The sequence below is a fragment of the Scomber scombrus genome, chromosome 15 (assembly GCF_963691925.1).
Source record: "Scomber scombrus chromosome 15, fScoSco1.1, whole genome shotgun sequence".
Classification (NCBI taxonomy): Eukaryota; Metazoa; Chordata; class Actinopteri; order Scombriformes; family Scombridae; genus Scomber; species Scomber scombrus.
The window spans coordinates 8,793,256-8,811,447 of record NC_084984.1 but is presented as its reverse complement, the minus strand read 5'-3'; the positions used below and the strand labels follow the sequence as shown (position 1 = coordinate 8,811,447).

Sequence of the window (18,192 nt, the reverse complement as noted above, 5' to 3'; positions counted from 1 at the left end):
GGTGTGGGTTGAAATAAAAACACAGATAAAGAGTCTACTAATTTCAACATCTTTTATTTGATTTTAAAACTACAAATCCAGCTGAAATCAAACAGAGAAATCTAATCGTAACATCTCTGCAGATTTCCTAGAAAGGTCAAAGGTCACGAAACCAGGCCGTCTCCTGCCCCGTGGGGAATTCTGTTATATCCACACACCCAAACAGCACTTTTAGAAGCCCCACAGTAACAACAGCAATCCTCAGCTGTGTTGGAATTGCCTGCAGAAGTTCACCTTTCTTTCATCTGAAAATATCCTCTCCTGGCATGAATCCTCTGCGTTATTGATCTAGTCTTCTCTACGCCTCAGCCCTCGGGAAGATGATGTTCTAATTTTGTTGCTGCGCCTCTGTGCCGCGCCGACTGTTGGAAGTGACGATAAGGAGGATTTATCCTTATGATAACTGGCCAGAGGAGGGAGGTGATCTGGTTATTATGCCATTCCTTATGTTACTGCTCCTGAAGGTAAAGTAACAGCCCTGCTTAAGAGGGCAAAATATGAGTCTCTCCTCTCCACATCCTCTGTGGTAAATTGACGCCGGCCTGCAGCACAGTCCCTCTCTGCCAGTTATGTTAAGCGCAAAGCATCTTACAGTATTAATGCATTCAGTGCTGTCATCAGTGGGCAGTGATGCTCATCACCACAGCTGTGGCACACAAGCTGTATAGTTTACGGTACGCACATAATATGGTGTGACAAATGATTTATGAAGATGACATCAGCGGCTCTGGTAGTTCTGTTTTCCTTTGGGCTTTTTTAAAACGTGGCTTTGAATTAATCAGCCGTCCCCTGAGAGAGTGAGGCCATTGAGTGTTCATACCGTGATAGCCACTCTCAATACTCTCTCTATTAACAGGAAGTTGCCAGTATTGTTTTTTTTATTTTTTATTTTGACAATAAGAATTGGCCTCTCCAGTATAGTATGTGCCAGTAGTTCTGTCTTTTTTTATAGACGGCTGCTTTGTCTGTGTCACCAGACACTTTTTGATAGCTGTAATCTTATCATTTACCATAAAAGAGGTGCACCCTGTGATCAACTGATGTTGGAGGAGACAGACTTACAGTGCATGGCTGTGTGTGAAGTGTATTTGAGGGAGAGAAAGAGGGCACGTAGAGAAACAGAAGATGTCAGTTAGTCATAAAGTCATAGATCTATAGGCTGCAACCAGAACAGGAAATAAGTTCAAAGCACATCAGTGCACTTGCTATCTTCATATTCCCCACTGTAAAATTTGTACTATAAAGGCAATGCAAAATATTCTTAGACTACTTAATAATTCACGGATGATTTATATCGACTATCCGCTGATAGCATGGAGTGATGGAGGAGAGTTTGAGACAGCCAAACAGAGAAAGGTAAGGACACCAAAGATGAGGAGGGGAAGACAAAAGAGAAGGAGCATTTAGAGAAATGTACTTTCACCTTGCAGCATCACAGTTTCTGCCTTTGGAGCCAAAACAGCAGCAGGCTGCAGAGGAAAACATTCAGATGTACAACGTGATTCTCAACACATTGATCTGGAGGCCTCCTGTCGGCTGTGTTGGCACGAAGAAAACAAACAATGTCTCTCCCTCACCATCGCTCCTCTCTGTATGTGTCTATCTTTTTCAGTTCATTTTCATGAGCTTAAATTGCATTTATAACATGTATATCCAAAGACAGGCATACAAATCAAGCACTGAAATATTCAAAAATTAAATGAAAAGCAATACTCTCTTCAGACAGGTAAAATAAAGGTCATCTTGGCTACAGTAGCTTGTGCCAGGTCACTTTTGATCATCCAGGTTTTCTTTAGCCTGGAGGAGTCCAGCACTGTGCAGCACTTGTCAACAGCCAAGAGCTGATATCATACAAGTTTAAATAACTTCATAGATTTGCAGTTTGGTTGTTTTATTATTTTTCTTGCTGTCTCACTCACAGAATCCTTGAAAAGTCTGCCACACTGGCAGCCCACCACTTTGTACCACACTGAAATATCTAAACAAGTACTAGATTGATTGCCATGAAATTCTTTAAAGACATACATGTCCCCTTCAGGATGTGTGATAAAAACATGATGCACTTTTTAAAAAAACTGTCATAAGCTCAAAAGTAAAATGTGCACAATACTTTGGTTTATGACCAAATACCTACAAAACCTAAGACATTCCCATCTACTTTTTGTTCACTGTAGTGCCACTTAACAAATGGTAGTATGCTAACATGCTAAACTAAGATGGTGAACATGGTAAACCCTATACATGTAAAATATCAACACCTTATCATTGTCAGTGTGATAATGTTAACATATTAAGCTTAGCTCAAAGCCCCACTAGCCATTTGCATGGCTGTAGACTCTCACTCTGAGGAAGGAAAAATGTCCATTTAATAATCAAATATGCATTACAGGACATTGCAGACTAATGACATCAACACTTAATATAACAGACACCCACACAGTTTCACAGGGAATATTCACAGCATGATACAGTCTTTCCTGTTTTTCTGTTGAATGACAAGCAACTGTGCCTACGGGAGGAGCCGCTTCCATTTCCATTCAGCCTCCAGTCCGCCCTGTCAACCCAATGTGACCCTCACAGGAAGAGCTGCAGGCTATAGCGCTGTAATACTAGCCACCAGTCTCCAGGGAGAGAGACCAGGGGAGGCAGGGAGAGAAATGGAAAGACGAGGAGAGGAAGGGATGGAGTGGCTGGAGTGGTTCCTGTTTTCTTCCCCAGAGTCTTTCCTCAGCCCTTGCCCCGGGCTCAAAAATCAGACTCATCGATCAATCGAATTGTTAATATAATGGGGTTTCTTTTTCCTCTTCACATTCAATTTGATGCCTTACCTATCTCTTATAAAATGACCAATTATTGAACTCAAACTTTGTTATTTAAAATGATTTAGATATGTGTATTTGCTGCCTTGTTGAAAATATATTTACCTGAATATCAACACTCAGAGCATCAACTGGTAATTTCCATTTTGTTTGTTTTCTAATGAATTCCATTAGTTCCACAATCTATGACTTTTACAATAATGGTGTTTTTTATCCATTCACAAGATAAAAAACAATCTATGAACAAAATGTTAGAGTTTATGCCAAAATGAATATGTTTATTCATGTTCTTTTGAAATATAATACATACAAATAACACATGTTCTTACTTTGAAATAATAGTTCAACAGGAGGACAATCTTAAAAGAAAGTCAGCACTAGAAGGAATTCATTTTAATATTTTCTTTATAGAAGACAAACATGATTCAGCCATTATATCAGCATCACTTTTTTTTCTACAATTTTCATGATATACAGTGCACATTACACTTTGTAAAGCCGACCATGAAACAGATTTATTGATCAGTGAGTGATATTTGACCTCACTGTATACATCCACACACTCTTCAGGAGAGTTTTTATCTCAGCCAGGCGTAAACCTGCAGCATAGACTAAAAAATGAAAAGCCCATTCGAGTTTCCATTTTCACAGTAACCATCTTGGATTTAACATATTTGGAGGGGAGAATGTAACTGACCCTACTGTTAGCTACTAGCTTGTTTAGGGCAGTGCATTTACAGTCTATGGTTATCTGTGATAATGCTATTGCTAATGTTAATTTCTGCTAGAAAAAAACAAAATGCACTTAACACAATAGACCAGAGAAGTATTAGTACATCCAGATGCTAACCGAGACTGTTTTAGGCAACCAAAATGTTATAGTTAACTTTCATGAACTGAAAACACACTGAAATAGTGACAGAAACGGCTACTTATGCTTTCGTTTTCTTACCTTATTAACTTTATACAGATTGGCAGACCTAGGATGATGCTTAGTTATAATACCATTACACTATTCTTTGCATCTAAGACTATACATGCCTCCAGGCCCACCTGGCTGAGGTCTGCACTCTACTGGATGCACTCTTCTAGTAATGAGGCTGAATTTACAAGAAAATGTTCTGTTATTTCACCTCTTTCTCTCTCTCGCTGTTTTCTGCTCTAGTTTTATCCTTTTAAGGCAATGTATTGCTCTTACATTTGGATTTCTCTACTTTATATTACCATAGAAACAGAAAAACATCTGGCTGGTCTCTCTCTTGTAATTCCCAGACTCGGTGTCCTATGGCTTTTCAAGACACAGCATGTCAGTCAAAATGAACGTAATTGTGTCCTTTTCTGTGTTCGGATTTGTCTGATTGGGTTTCAGTGTGTGAGACACTTGCTGTGAGATTTCTGATAATGATTTTATTGTCAATCTCTTCCCTATAGAGATTGAGGTTTTTATATGTGAGTTTTTTATAGTTCAGCTCCAAAACAAGAGGCCTCTGCACAATGTGCAGTGGAATATTGCTGAATAGAGATGTAAGCACTGCACAAACGGGGGTGCATGGACAAGACTTTATGAGTTTTTCTCCTGGCAAGTAAGCCCATCATCAGGGAGCTCCTCATCTTTTCAGCAGGACTCTGTTCCATGCAATTTATTAGATCTGATCAGCCGCTTTTGCACTATCTACCCTCCTCCCCGACCCCATCTTCATATCAACTTCCTTTCTCTGTGTACTGTGTGTTGGGGGTGTTGGGTTTTTTGAGGCATGGTTTAGCTGATGAGATGTGGCAGCGATACAGACAGCGTTCTACTTCTCCTTATTAGCACTGAAGCAGAGGGAGGAGGAGGGGCAGGCAGCAAGAGTGAGGGAGTCAGAGACGAGGCTGAAAGATGACTGGGGGGGGAAATAAAGGAGTTCCAATATCTTTTTAGGACATGATTGCTCGGTGAAAGAGAGACTTCAATAATCATAATGGTGGCTCTCCATGGTGTTACCTGTTACGAGAAATCACATATTTACTTATTGTTGCTGCCATTTTCCAAAACATGGTGTAGTTATATTGATTCCCCCCTTCACACATGTCACTATGGTATAAATACCACATGCAGAAACATTAAATTACTTGAAAGAGATATTTTACAGTTAAAGTTTTGTACAGGTATTTATTGTACTTATGCAATATATCCAAATGACTTTGGACTTTTCCTCTTGCGCATTCATGAGTTCTAAATGTTTGATAGTCCAGTGGTTTATTACCAAGACCTTGCAAAACTAATAACATTCCCATCACCTTCAGAGTTTTTGTGTTTCATGTTCATGTTTGGTTCATTGACACCAGTCTAATGTATTTATAAGATACAACATATCAGATGTTGTCAGGGATATAACGACAAGTCCCGAACTTATTTCCATGGTCGTCCCTTGGCAGCAAATAATGTAAAACTAATATGGTGAACATACCTGTTTAACATTAACATGTTAGCATTGTCTTTGTAAGCATGTACAGCCTCACACAGCATGCTAGCATGGCTGTTGTCTTATTTACTAGAAAAACAACTAAAGCCACATTTTTCTGGTTTGGATTTCCTACAACAAAGCTTGTCAATGCTGCAGACTCTTAAATTAGTGTTGCTGGTGTGTCCGTGAATGCAAGGGCTGTCACACTGGTTTGAAATGACATTACCATGCTTTCACTTCAAGAAAAATTGAAATTTAGTGGAAACCAGTTGTCAATCAGAAGGAAATAAATCAATGTAAATAACAAACCATATGTATTGAAAAAACTACATAATGTGTAGTTTGTACTTGAAGGAGAGCTGACACGCACCAAACCACCATTATAGTCCCTCTAATTTGTCTGTATCATAGTGTTATTTGTGGCTCACATGAATAAACACCTGACACTACACGCTGGTAGACTCGACAAATGTCTACCCTTAGTGTGTCACTGCAAGAGATTATTGTTATGTGGTTAAATGTCATTTTTGTTTTAGACTACCAATAGAAATGATTCCATTATTATTCTGTCTTTGATGTCTCTCTCTCTCTCTCAGTTTTCCTCTCCCTCTCTCCGTCTCTCTCTTCCTCCATTTCATCTGACCATCCTCTCTAATCAGGCCTGGATTTGCCTCGCCTCGGTGGCCACATTAGCAGTGCAGAGCAGAGAGGATAGAGGAGAGGAGGGAGACAGAGAGGCACAGAGGGGTAGAGGTTTGAGGAAGGATCATAATTGGGATGACATTTTCTTCCAATACAACCCCCCCCCCCCAAAAAAAAAGGAAGAAAAAAAACACAAGACCCCTGGTTTAATGATGGAATGGGTGTCCATACACCACAAAAGGTCAGGTTTCCTCAGGCATCTGTGTGTTATGTGTGCTGTCCTCTGCTGCATGCCTTATTTATAATAAGCAGGAGCTCCTCATTGTCCACTTAGTTCTTGACAATTGACTTGAAGATGTCAAAGACAGAGTTGAAAATATTATTTTACAAGTGCAGTAATGCCTTCCTATCAGGAAACAACAAAACATCACCTAGATTGTAAAGCTGATTGGTCTCATTATCACACACTCACGCACTGAAACATACTTAAAAAGCCTTGATAATGCTTCACTCTGGATTTAATTTAAATATTTATTGATATGTGCATTTGTTAAACTTAAGTTTATTGTATGTGTGTGGAATGTGCAAATGCATTAACGAAAAGGGCTCTTTTCGCTGCACATCAGTGGATGATTGGCTCCCCGTGGTGTATCTTTGATTAGCCGGATAACAGGCTTCTGCAGCAGTTATAGAAACTGTCTGAGAGGCTCTGTCGCGTTCTTTCCGCCTCCCCCTCTGTTCTTTAAAGACCACCAGTCTGTCTCTTCTTCCTCTCCTTCTCTATTTCTCTCTGTACATCTGTCACTTGCCTCTCTTCTCCCTCACTGCTACGCTGGTTTCCCTAGTTTAACAAGATGCCAGGGGACTTGCATAAGAGTACACCCAGAAATTTGTTGAAGGGATCTAAACAGGGGGATGATTCATCCCCAGATGGCTCCATTTCCATCTCTCCCTTTCAGACTTTGAATTTTAGGAGCTTTAATGTCTGTCTCCCCCAGTTATTTCTCTTCACCTGATTTATACTATATAGTCCTTATGGATATCATTTTTAAGAAAGATATTTTATCAAATATGAGTAAATAAGAGCATTCAATCTAAATAATTCACACTTCCAGCTTAGAAGAAAGATGAAACACATTTTAAATTTGACATGTTCTGCTTGAGTGATCACGACTTTGGTATGAAAAAAAAAGGGTTGCGAAGCTTCCTGGTTATGATGCGCATCCATATTTCGTCAGTTGACTTTATTATTTGCTACTCTCCTTTTCCATGATTGGCAAACAGGCGAGCATTTTTCTGTTTTCATTAACTCACTGCACATCAAAAGAACTGCCAAAATCACCCTTTGAGCATTTGAATGAAAGTGGAGAAAGTGTTTGCTGTCTTTAAATGAAAATATGAGTCCTGTTACATTTTTTTAGCCTGTTCATGGTAAACATGTGGTTCTTTTCTCTGCATACTGAGTCATAGCTCCAGGATATGTCACATTCAAAGGATGACATGAAAAGGTTGTCACAATTCCACTTTGTTAACATTCAGCTATCATAAAAATGCATTTTTAAAACCTTTGTAACCATGGCAGTGTAGGGAATTGAAGCACAGTTTTATCCTATTTCACAATCAGATCACAGGTGATTAGTGATACCTGGACTCTTCATGGCCAGCTGTGAAGTGTTTCAATCCACATGCGAGGTTTTGAGCCACAAGTGCTAATTTTTACAGCTAAATGAAATGATTTTCTAGTTTTTATAATGTTTTAAAGCTTTTATAAACAATATTTGTATATTAACAATGGATTAAAGGACCATTTGACCAAAAATTGTCACCCAACTCTGCAGTTCCTCTCAGTTCTACACAGCGTTGTAGCGACTTTCAGCTCATTGTTTTTGGTATATGGCTTGCAGCTTGTTTTTTTGTTCACTGTCATCGCTCATCAGAGTAGTTTTCTGACTTATTTTAGTAAAAAAAAGCTCCAGTGTATGCTACCTACCCAGCACCACACATCAGACAGATATTAGTAGAGCAGTTAGAAGGTGAAGAGCGGGATATTGCAGAAGTTAGTGGAGACCAAAACAGAGCTAATTAGTGAATATTACATTTTCACGAACATGACTGCAACATAATGCTAATGTTGCTTTGTATCTGCTGGATGTACAAATAAGCAACTACTGCTACTTTATAATAAGTCAGTGATGAGTTTACAGTCTGTTTCCACTGCCTCCAAGTGGCCAAAAAGATGCAGTTAATGCAGATTTGAGCAAATATTTTAATTAACATTCAAGCTAGTTTGTATGCAGGGTTGTGTTCATCACATGTTTGTTTAGGGGGCAGAGATTAATTATGCATATGAGCATTTTTTCACTATTCAGCAATGATTTTAAGTTATTTAATTGATTGACCCTCCTTTTACCCAACCTCAGGAAGAGACTTGTAGCCCCCCAAAGAGTCAGGGTCACATAAGGAAGTGTTTACTAGACTGACAAATTGGCTGATAGTCATCAAACAGCAAACTAAACAGAAGCACTCAAGAAAAGAGAAAGGCTCGCAGATCTCTGGCAACTAAGTGTGGAAAATGGATGAATAGTGGCCGACGACTGTTAAATGAATATGCTGTGTTAGATTAGGGATAATTACTGTAAGGGGCAAACAAACAGACGACCACTGGTGGGCAGGTGGGGAATAACAGTGTCTGAAATGACAGAAGATGTAAACAGATTAAACAGAGGAATAGGAGAATTCGTTAAATTATACTATTCAGATCATTATAACCACCTCATTTATTTTTTACTGTATTAACTTCCACCACCAACTCTGTTCAGTGGTTGGGAGTTTTTTTTTTTACATCTTCACATCTGTTTTCCAAATAGCAAAAATCTCAAATGCTCATTCAATTCAATGCAATATTCAATTCTCATCTGTTGCGTATATGTAATATTGTAAAATTACGGGACTTGCAGTTTACCCTGTTCCTGTCTTGTTTTTCCTTTTTCTGCAGGACTTCCTCACAGACTTGATGATGTCAGAGGTGGACCGCTGCGGGGAGAACGAGCACCTCATCTTCAGAGAGAACACATTAGCGACGAAGGCTATCGAGGAATACCTCAAACTGGTGGGACAGAAATACCTTCAGGACGCCCTCGGTGAGTGGAGCAGGGGCTGTAACCTACATGCTGTTCATCTCAGAAAAGGCTGAAAAACTGTAACTTGAAGTTACTATTTTAACATATTTCCATTTGTACTTTATCTGTATTTATCCATTTCTCCTACTGCATGTACCTAGAGCTTTCCTCTGCTTTCTGTTTATGTCCCATTAATCACTTTCTCATAGAAACCGTTCACTTAAGTCCAATATCAGTATATTAAAGTTAATGGACAGAGTAGAAAATGCCAATACCGATGGCTTTATGGAGATAAAATGCATTAGTCCTCTCATCTTAACAATATTTTGGCAATAAGACAACAGCAGCAACTTTTCCCTCATCTCAGTTTTGTATTTTGGAAGCTGTGCCAAGTAGAGCTGCAAAGATGTGTCAATTAGTTAGCTTTTTGAGTAATTTTCCATGTAAAAAATGTTAAATGTGAATAATTTGTGGTGTCTTTAGTCTTCTATGATAATAAACTGAATATCTTTCAGTTATGGACTGTTGGTCATGGTAAAACTTGAAATTACATCTTGGGTTTTGGGCATTTTATGACATTTTAAAGACCAGACGACAGTTAATTGAGAAAATAATTGACAGATTAATTGATAATGAAAATAACCGTTAGTCGCAGTCCTGGTGCCACGCTCCATCTGAAATTGAACCTATCTCAGCTGGATAGAGTGAAACTAGATTAATTAAAATGTATTTTGTCTTATGCAGGAGTAGACAAGCAGAAACAAACGTCTACAGAAAAATACGAAAATAAATAGATGAAATAAATTGCTGTCGAGCTGCAACAGACATTTCGGGAATTCTAAACCATTGACAGGATCGACTTTGTTGAAAAACTATTATGAGGTGATTGTTCAACCCCCTAGTCCCACTCCTACAATGTTAGTTGAAGGTTAGATCAAGTGTTTGTCTGTCTGCAGTTTCAACAATAAGCGCTCTGTATGCTCTGTGTGCTTTTCTCCCTTGCCTGATTTAGAAATGTACTCAGCGGTAGTTTAATCTACAGACGGCACACATCCTTCCTGGCAGCCATCACTTCTTTCTCTGTACGCTGCTTATATTAATGCTCGACGTGTGTGTATGCCGTTCGGTGTGCGTCTCTCGTCTCGGCTGTCTTTGTAGACAGAGACACGTTCATGTGATGTTTTTCTGCCTGTTTCCTTGCTCGTCTCTCTCAGGGTTGATTCAGAAATATATTGAGGGCTGGTAAATTATGCAGCACCGCACTTGTGGAGTTTCTCTGTGTTCGGTGTCTTGCTAAACTATTAAAATCATTGAAACTGCGACTGGGGCAACACAAGGACAAGCCAAGCCTCTCTTGAGACCACCAGAGACAGAAGGCACACACTCACTATCCTATCCCCCATATCTCTCATTTTGATTAGAGTGGAATGACAATCTTAGACCGCTGCCAAACTCAAGATGCTCACCCTTTACAGGCTGTTCACTCACTGGAATGACAGCAGTAATGGTCTGTTTTTTCTCAATCTAACAAAACCAATCCAAAAAAAAAAAGACATTGTTATTTTTTCAACCATTTTCCTGAGTGTGACATTTGCACTTACGAGGATGCTCTGGATTTTTCGGCGGTTATGTTTATTGTCATAGGTCAAACTTACTTCTTTTTTCCTGCTGTATCTGTCTCACAGATACTCTAGAAAACTGTCCTCTACATCCCTTAATAAAACCCATGTGTTCCTTAACTTCTTTCTTACTTTTTACAGGTGAGTTCATCAAGGCTTTGTATGAGTCAGATGAGAACTGTGAGGTGGATCCGTCCAGATGTTCGTCAGGTGACTTACAAGAGCACCAGAGTAACCTGAAGATGTGCTGCGAGCTGGCCTTCTGCAAAATCATCAATTCATACTGGTGAATAGCTTTTTTTTTTTTTTTTTCACAGCTGATGATTTATTTAATAGGGACAGATATAATATACATAGACGGGCTGAAACAGATGTCCAATGCAAGTATCACAGTGTTTATAACAGATGCTAATTTGCAACACCTGTCGCTAGAGGGGCTTTTGTGAACATATGAAGAGATTAAAATAGTAAAGTGAAAAGGTAGCCATACAGTAAATACAATAAAGCACAGGGTAAAAAGAAGATAATAAAAGTACAACAATAAAATAGACATAAAACTAGACATGAGTACAAGTTTGTTGCTGAATTAACAAGGATTTGGTAAGTCTCTACTGGAATACAATTTTGAGCTTTTTCTGGAGAAACCTGCACACAATATGTATGGAGTCATAAACATTTTAGCTTTACTCTTAAAGGCAGGTGACCAATGGCACATACTGTACCAGACTTCACTATAAATTATGTCTATTTAGCTTGATTGCATGGAGTATGATACAAATGTGAAGGAAGAATATACAGCATCAAGATGTTTTATGTTATGCATCGTCTCCTGAAAACAGACTTTTCTTCTGAAGTATCGTAAAGCAACTCAAGACAAGCAACAGAGCTCCAAAATGTTAAATTCTTCAAATTATGAGAATACATCAGTGGGAACAGGAAATATGCCAAACACTCACAAACTTTGATAAAAAAGGAACAGGGAAAACAAGTTGACACATAAACTTACATGACCCGTTTATATACACTTACAGTTAAAATCCCATTCATGTGCTGGTGAGGTATAAATCATTTTTTGGTCCTGTGTTTAAGAAACAATCTCTGTCCTGTCTTTGATTCTCTAGTGTTTTCCCACGAGAACTGAAAGAGGTGTTTGCGTCATGGCGGCAGGAATGCAGCAACCGGGGTCGACCGGACATCAGCGAGCGTTTGATCAGTGCGTCCTTGTTCCTGCGGTTTCTCTGTCCGGCCATCATGTCCCCGTCACTTTTCAATCTGATGCAGGAATACCCCGATGACCGCACGGCACGTACGCTCACGCTCATCGCTAAAGTCACCCAAAATCTGGCCAACTTCACTAAGTAAGTGTGTTTTGGGTCTTTTTTTAGTCGTGTTTGAATCAATTTTAATCAGTTTTAGCCAAACCTTTCCAAAATCTAATTTCCCCGTCTATCTTTGTCCTTGTTTCCCTTCTCTGCCCTTGTTCGTTTTCAGATTTGGTAACAAGGAAGAGTACATGTCCTTCATGAACCAGTTCCTGGAACACGAGTGGACCAATATGCAGCGCTTCTTGCTCGAAATCTCAAACCCAGAGACAATCTCCAACACGGCAGGCTTTGAGGGGTATATCGACCTCGGCAGGGAACTCTCCACCTTGCACTCCCTCCTCTCTGAGGTGGTGTCTCAGATGGACCAGGTACAGACATTTCTGTTAGTAACAATGGGTTTTTTTTATGTTGGGTAATGAATATGATGAAATATTTCAAGAGGATGTAGTATCACATAAGAACAGTAACATTGCACTGAGACTTGCAGCAAGAATGACGATAGCAAAGCCAGCATATTTGAGACTAATTATAGTGAGAGCTGTATATCTTTGCTTCCATCAACAAATACAGATAAAGATATAGATGGATAGATACTCTATAGATCCAGCTGGTTCCCAAAAGCCCAAAGACCTTAAGTATATTATCAGAAGCTTCAGGATTTGAATCATGCTCAGACTATATTAGGATGTTTACGGTACATCAATCAATAATTTATTATTGCATTACATAAACAGTGCACAAGGGGAGACCACTGTGAAGCCTTAAAGGCTGGGTGAGGCATATTAATGGATTTTACAAGGACATTTACATTAGCATTGGTAGCAGATGGCAAGCTGGTAATAATTAGATGAAGGGTAGATCCATGTTCTTTTTTTTTTTTGTCAACGGTAGAGCATCCAGCTTACTGAAACCTTGTCTTTTTAATAATTCAGAAATCACAGTGATTCAGGTTAATACTCCAGTCAGTCAGAGTGGCTGGCCTGTTTCATTATTCACTGTGTTGTCTGAATAAGAGATAATCTATGGCATAGAGAAAATCATTTGTAATATGCAAACACATTCAAACAAACAACTTATATTTTAATTTGGGATAAAAGTTAAAGTGGATGTGAAGCAGTCAGTGTCAAGTTAGCATAATCTACTGAGATAAATTCCACTCTAAACAACAATTACTGTATATAACAAACATATAAAAGAAAAGAGACAGAAACCTATATATTTTATGGCCAGTGTTGGTTGGACTGCCTGATGCAGCATTAGAGACAGTGAAAGATAGAGACTGGGGAGCCACAGGACAGAAGAAGACAAAAAGGTGGCCAGTACTATATTGCTCCTGGATGTTCAAATGAATTTTACCGGATTAAAACCAAGGACAAGACAGTCCATTTTCATAAACTGCCACTGAAAGAGAAAACAGTACTGATGCATTGGATAGCTGCCCTCCAATAGGCAATGACTTCAGAGTTTAAAAGGAACATAGAGAAGATCTTTGAGTCAGGCAAGGTAGTGATTTACAGGCGGGTGTAAGATCCTGTGGGAGGGGAACACAGCTCTGTCTAACCCGCTACTTAAAAAATGATGTCACTCCAAAATGACGCCTCACTCCCTAGATAGAAAAACTCCCTAGATATGGAAAATAAATGTACCTTATCTGTGGTGTTAATAGCTTTTAAAAATCCGATTTGGGGTGTTTCTCTAATATATTTGGGTACAACCAGTGCCAAAACATGCACGCTTCTTGTCCACTTAATTGTTCTCGTTGTCTCTCTCCACAGAGTGCCGCCTCTAAGCTGGGACCTCTGCCCAGGATCCTGCGGGAGGTGAACACAGCTCTGTCTAACCCGTCCTGTGTCCAGATGACACCCGGACAGTCCTCAGAGCACATGGGCTCGCCTCCTGCTGAGGCAAGTTGCAGCATCTCAAGCGGCCTGCAGAAGATGGTCATCGACAATGATCTTTCAGGGTAAGAAATAGTAAATATCTCATCTAGTACTGTACACAGAAACCAAGTGAATGCTGTATCTTATTTTTCAGTCATGAGTATAAAAGAGAATTAGAAGCCGTGTGTGAAATATGGTGTCTCTGACCCACTTAAAATACATTTTTCTCGGATTGCCAAAGATGAAGCTAATTATTTTCCATTTTTCTATCTATGTTATACAGTTGAAACACATGCTGGAACGTTAAACTGAGGAGCACAATAAATGTCACCTCACATTAAACAGACAGCTAATGCATATTGGTGCTAGAGCTGCTGGCATGGATATCAGAGCTGCCAGTTATAGCTGTGCAAACTATAAATATAAGATAATGAATACCTTTTTAAACCTCCTGTTGTGTTCCTCCAATAAATCAAATATATATATATGAAGTCCATGTGCAAAATATAACATAAAAAGTCCTTGAACAGTGCTTACATCACCACACAAACAAATTACAAATCAAGTTTAAAGACTTGCTACTTGGCCACTGTTCTCCAAGTGAGATAAACCTTGAATCTTTTGGAACAGCTCATTTACCATTAAATCACGGCAACTTTGCCTCTACAATCTGTTGACATACCTGTGTTTATGTCCAGTATTTTTCATCATTTACTTTTTCCCCCCGGTGCTCCAAGTTTTTGCCTTTACTGTGTATGCCAGCAGCCGGTTCTTGGCATGTTTAACTACAGGTCTGGAATTGATTTAATGAGCAATTTCAGGTAACAAAAAACTACACAAGACTCCCCAGTTGTCAAAGTATATTTTGTACACTGATTCAGGGTTTTCTCTGGAATTTTTTTTTTGACAAAAGGTAGCAAAGGCTGGTGTGTGGTGCAGCGTACACAGTTTGTACATGCACCTTTAGAGTGTTGTGCGCTTAAGTGAAGAAAATCATGATTTGACAGGTGAAAGTGTCCATAGGGATTACATTTTCATTCCAAGATGAAATAAAAAGATGAAAAATAAGGTTGTGACGAATGACAATATTGATTATTTTAGGCCTGGGACAATATGCTGATCTCCCAATTCGATACTATCCCGATAGTATGGGTGCAGGTTTGATTCAGAATCGATTCGGTTGATTGAATAGAAATTTTCAGCTGAATGAATAGAAAAAGGACTCCCTATTTTCAGCCTCATGCTCCAGTATACTGTGCGCCAAACCATTCACTGATGTCCTTAGTCTACTGAAATGGTCCACAACCTTTTTTTAGTTTAAAAAGTTAACTGCCTTAATTAATTAATTAATTAATTTGAAAGCATTTTACAGTCTCATGCTTGTATGAAAATAACAAACTGAGGGGGAGGTGAAGTGCTCCACTGTGTTATTATTAACATCATGACTCCAGCAGCAGAGAGGAGCCTCACTGCTGCACTGTTAACTCCAGAGAAAGACAGGCTGAGCGGGCACAGGGTTTTTGAGGTCAAACAGAGTAATTTTCTTCACCTCAGAGTCGGTGTAAGTTGTTTAATGCTGCAGTGAGTGTTTATTAGATCTTCTTTGTCACTGCTCATCACTGCTCTGCTAACCTTAGTCTCAGTGAGATCACCTGTCTGAAATGCAAAGGCAACGAGCAATAATACAAAGGTTTTGAGTGATATAGGCTGGGATTGAATGCATCATTTGTGCTCCTGTGCGGCAATGATGAAGCTAACAATGACACTAGACACCAGTCAGCTCTCACACTGCCATCTCTGCTTGAGTGTTAGAACGCTTGTCATGTGAGGCCATGACACAGTGAGAGTGTCGCTCCTGTTTGTTTACATCAGCCAGGGGAAACCTCTCACCTGTGGATGAATACACACTCAGAAGGCATATTATCTCGCTTATCTCCCGTCCTCTCAGTCCCGGTTCCTTTGTTGTACAATGGCAAGGTGATACTAAAAGATTGATATAACTGTGCCTCACCAGTAAATACACCATCCAGAAAAAAACAGACAAGGTGAAAGTATACTGTACATAACTGGAAGAGGAGACAACTGGAGAAATAGGAAGCCAGAGAGCCAGACAGCTGATATCATTATGCTCACGAGAGGACCACGATCAATAGAAGTAATGAAGCAAAATGTCCCTTTATGACCTAATGTCAGAGCCTACCATCTTTATCACCATAACTGTTTGCTTATATATTGACGTGCGTGGGGTGTATCCTCATCAGCATGCTGTGAAACTTTAAAATGCATTCGAATGAGCTCAGCCTTCTCACCTAATTGCTTCTCATCCACTGACCGGTGACATGAAAAGTAGGAGAAAGAAAAGGAGACAGTGCCAAGGTTGTGGAAGGAAAAAAAAAGGTGGGGGGGGGGGGGATTGAGCAGAATGAATGGGAGAAAGAAGTTAGGAGGGAAGGGTAATGGAACAGAGGAAGAAGGACACAGAAAGAGGGAGGAGATGAGCGTGATGTGAATGATAGAGATTATTGGAAGATAAATCACGTCTGTCAAGGTAATCGTCTTCTGGCAATAAAGCTTCCATCTGCTGGAAGAAGGGAAGGAAGAAGAAGGGGAAGGTGATGGGATGGGGGCGTGGGGGCAAAGCCAACGAGCACAGAAGCAAAACATCACAAATTTCCAGTGATACAGTATTTTACAATATCAGAATGTGGATTTGTTAGTCTCATTAATGTATTGTTTAATATGTTTTTACTCATTTTTACTGATGTTTTCTGACATGTCGCTTATCTGTTCAGTGTTATAAGAAACATTTTTTATCTATAATGAAAATAGTTGAGTATAAATAATTGAAAAATAAAATTATATCTGAATATGTTGTGCATTCAATGCTCAAAATGCAAATTAAAAATATAGTGTTCAGTGATTATCTGAGAGGTTAAAATTCACACCAGATTTATTAATTTTTTTTTATTTTTTTTTCCCTTTTAGATTGGTTGACTTCACCCGGTTACCCTCCCCCACCCCAGAAAATAAGGACATATTTTTTGTGACAAGGAGCTCAGGGATCCAGCCTTCCCCAGCACGTAGCTCAAGCTACTCTGAGACCAACGAGCCTGACCTGGGCATGGCCAATGGCAGCAAGAGTCTGTCCATGGTGGACCTCCAGGACCCCCGCAGTCTGGAGAGTGGCGCAGGTCCCAGCACCTCAGATGTTTTGTGTGAAGGCCCAGGCTCTGGGGGCGGCTGGTCAGCCAGAATCCCACAAGGCAACATTCCTGGAGGTCCCACCTTGAGGAGGCCAGGCCAGACCCCCACCACCCCAGGTACAGAGAGCACCCCAGGTCGACCCGCCCAGTTACTAGCCCCCCTGTCCTTCCAGAACCCAGTGTACCAGATGGCCGCTTGCCTGCCCGTGTCCCCTCGTGGAATGACCGACTCGGGCTCCGAGTGCCACAGTTCTGTCAGTTCCCATAGCAACAACGAGGACGGACCAGCAGGAGGGAGACCCGCCTTCTTGAACCACGGTGGAGGAGGTGTCGTCGGCGTCGGTGGCGGGAGCAGCGGGGACGAGTACACCAGGCGCTCGGGCGAGTTCAACCGCCGACAGCTGTCCCTCACAGAAGCGCAGCACCAGCCCACCGTCCCCAGACAGAACAGCGCCGGCCCCCAGCGGAGGATAGACCAACCCCCTCCTCAGAGCATCACCCGGGGCCGCACGCCTCCAAATTTGCTCAACAGCGGACCCTACCCTCGGCCCTCCTCCGGCAGCATGATGACATCATCACCCGACTGGCCGGGCAGCGGGGCTCGGTTACGACAGCAGTCCTCCTCCTCCAAAGGTGACAGTCCTGAGACCAAGCAGAGGGCTCAGCACAAACAGGTACGTGACAGCAGCATACACATGTTTAACTTACAACAACTGAGGACGATACTGATCAGAACATTAGTCAAGACAGGCAGCTATACTTTAGCTGTCTCAGTGCATGTAATCACCTGAAATTACAGTGATAGAAAAAGTTGCAATTACAAAAAAACGCCCATTTTTCTCATAGCATGTTGAGAAGGGCTGTGTGGGTGGACTCTGCAGACACTGCACATTGTGCCCTAATGAACTACAGTTACTGTGCGTGTAATAACAGTAATTTGCATACAGGCAGCTCATCACTTCACCACTGTTTTACTGGTCAAGTTTAATGGGCTGAGAATGAAATGAGGGTGGCGGAGGCACAATTAGCATCATATTAACTAGTGATATACAGTACGTGATCACACATGCATACAAGGCAACAGAAAACAAACTGAGTG

The 18,192-nt window shown here is 40.4% G+C and overlaps 1 protein-coding gene across 4 annotated transcripts in view; it reads left to right on the top strand.

Moving 5' to 3' along the window:
* The window catches only part of dab2ipb (DAB2 interacting protein b), a 99,411-nt gene that overhangs the window by 68,596 nt on the left and 12,623 nt on the right, over positions 1 to 18,192 (top strand). For all 4 annotated transcript variants that reach the window (XM_062434444.1, XM_062434445.1, XM_062434443.1 and 1 more), the window contains 6 exons: positions 8,943 to 9,087; positions 10,827 to 10,971; positions 11,807 to 12,043; positions 12,177 to 12,378; positions 13,786 to 13,973; positions 16,876 to 17,767. In XM_062434444.1, the coding sequence (XP_062290428.1) occupies positions 8,943 to 9,087; positions 10,827 to 10,971; positions 11,807 to 12,043; positions 12,177 to 12,378; positions 13,786 to 13,973; positions 16,876 to 17,767 (1,809 nt within the window). The remainder of the gene's footprint in view (positions 1 to 8,942; positions 9,088 to 10,826; positions 10,972 to 11,806; positions 12,044 to 12,176; positions 12,379 to 13,785; positions 13,974 to 16,875; positions 17,768 to 18,192) is intronic.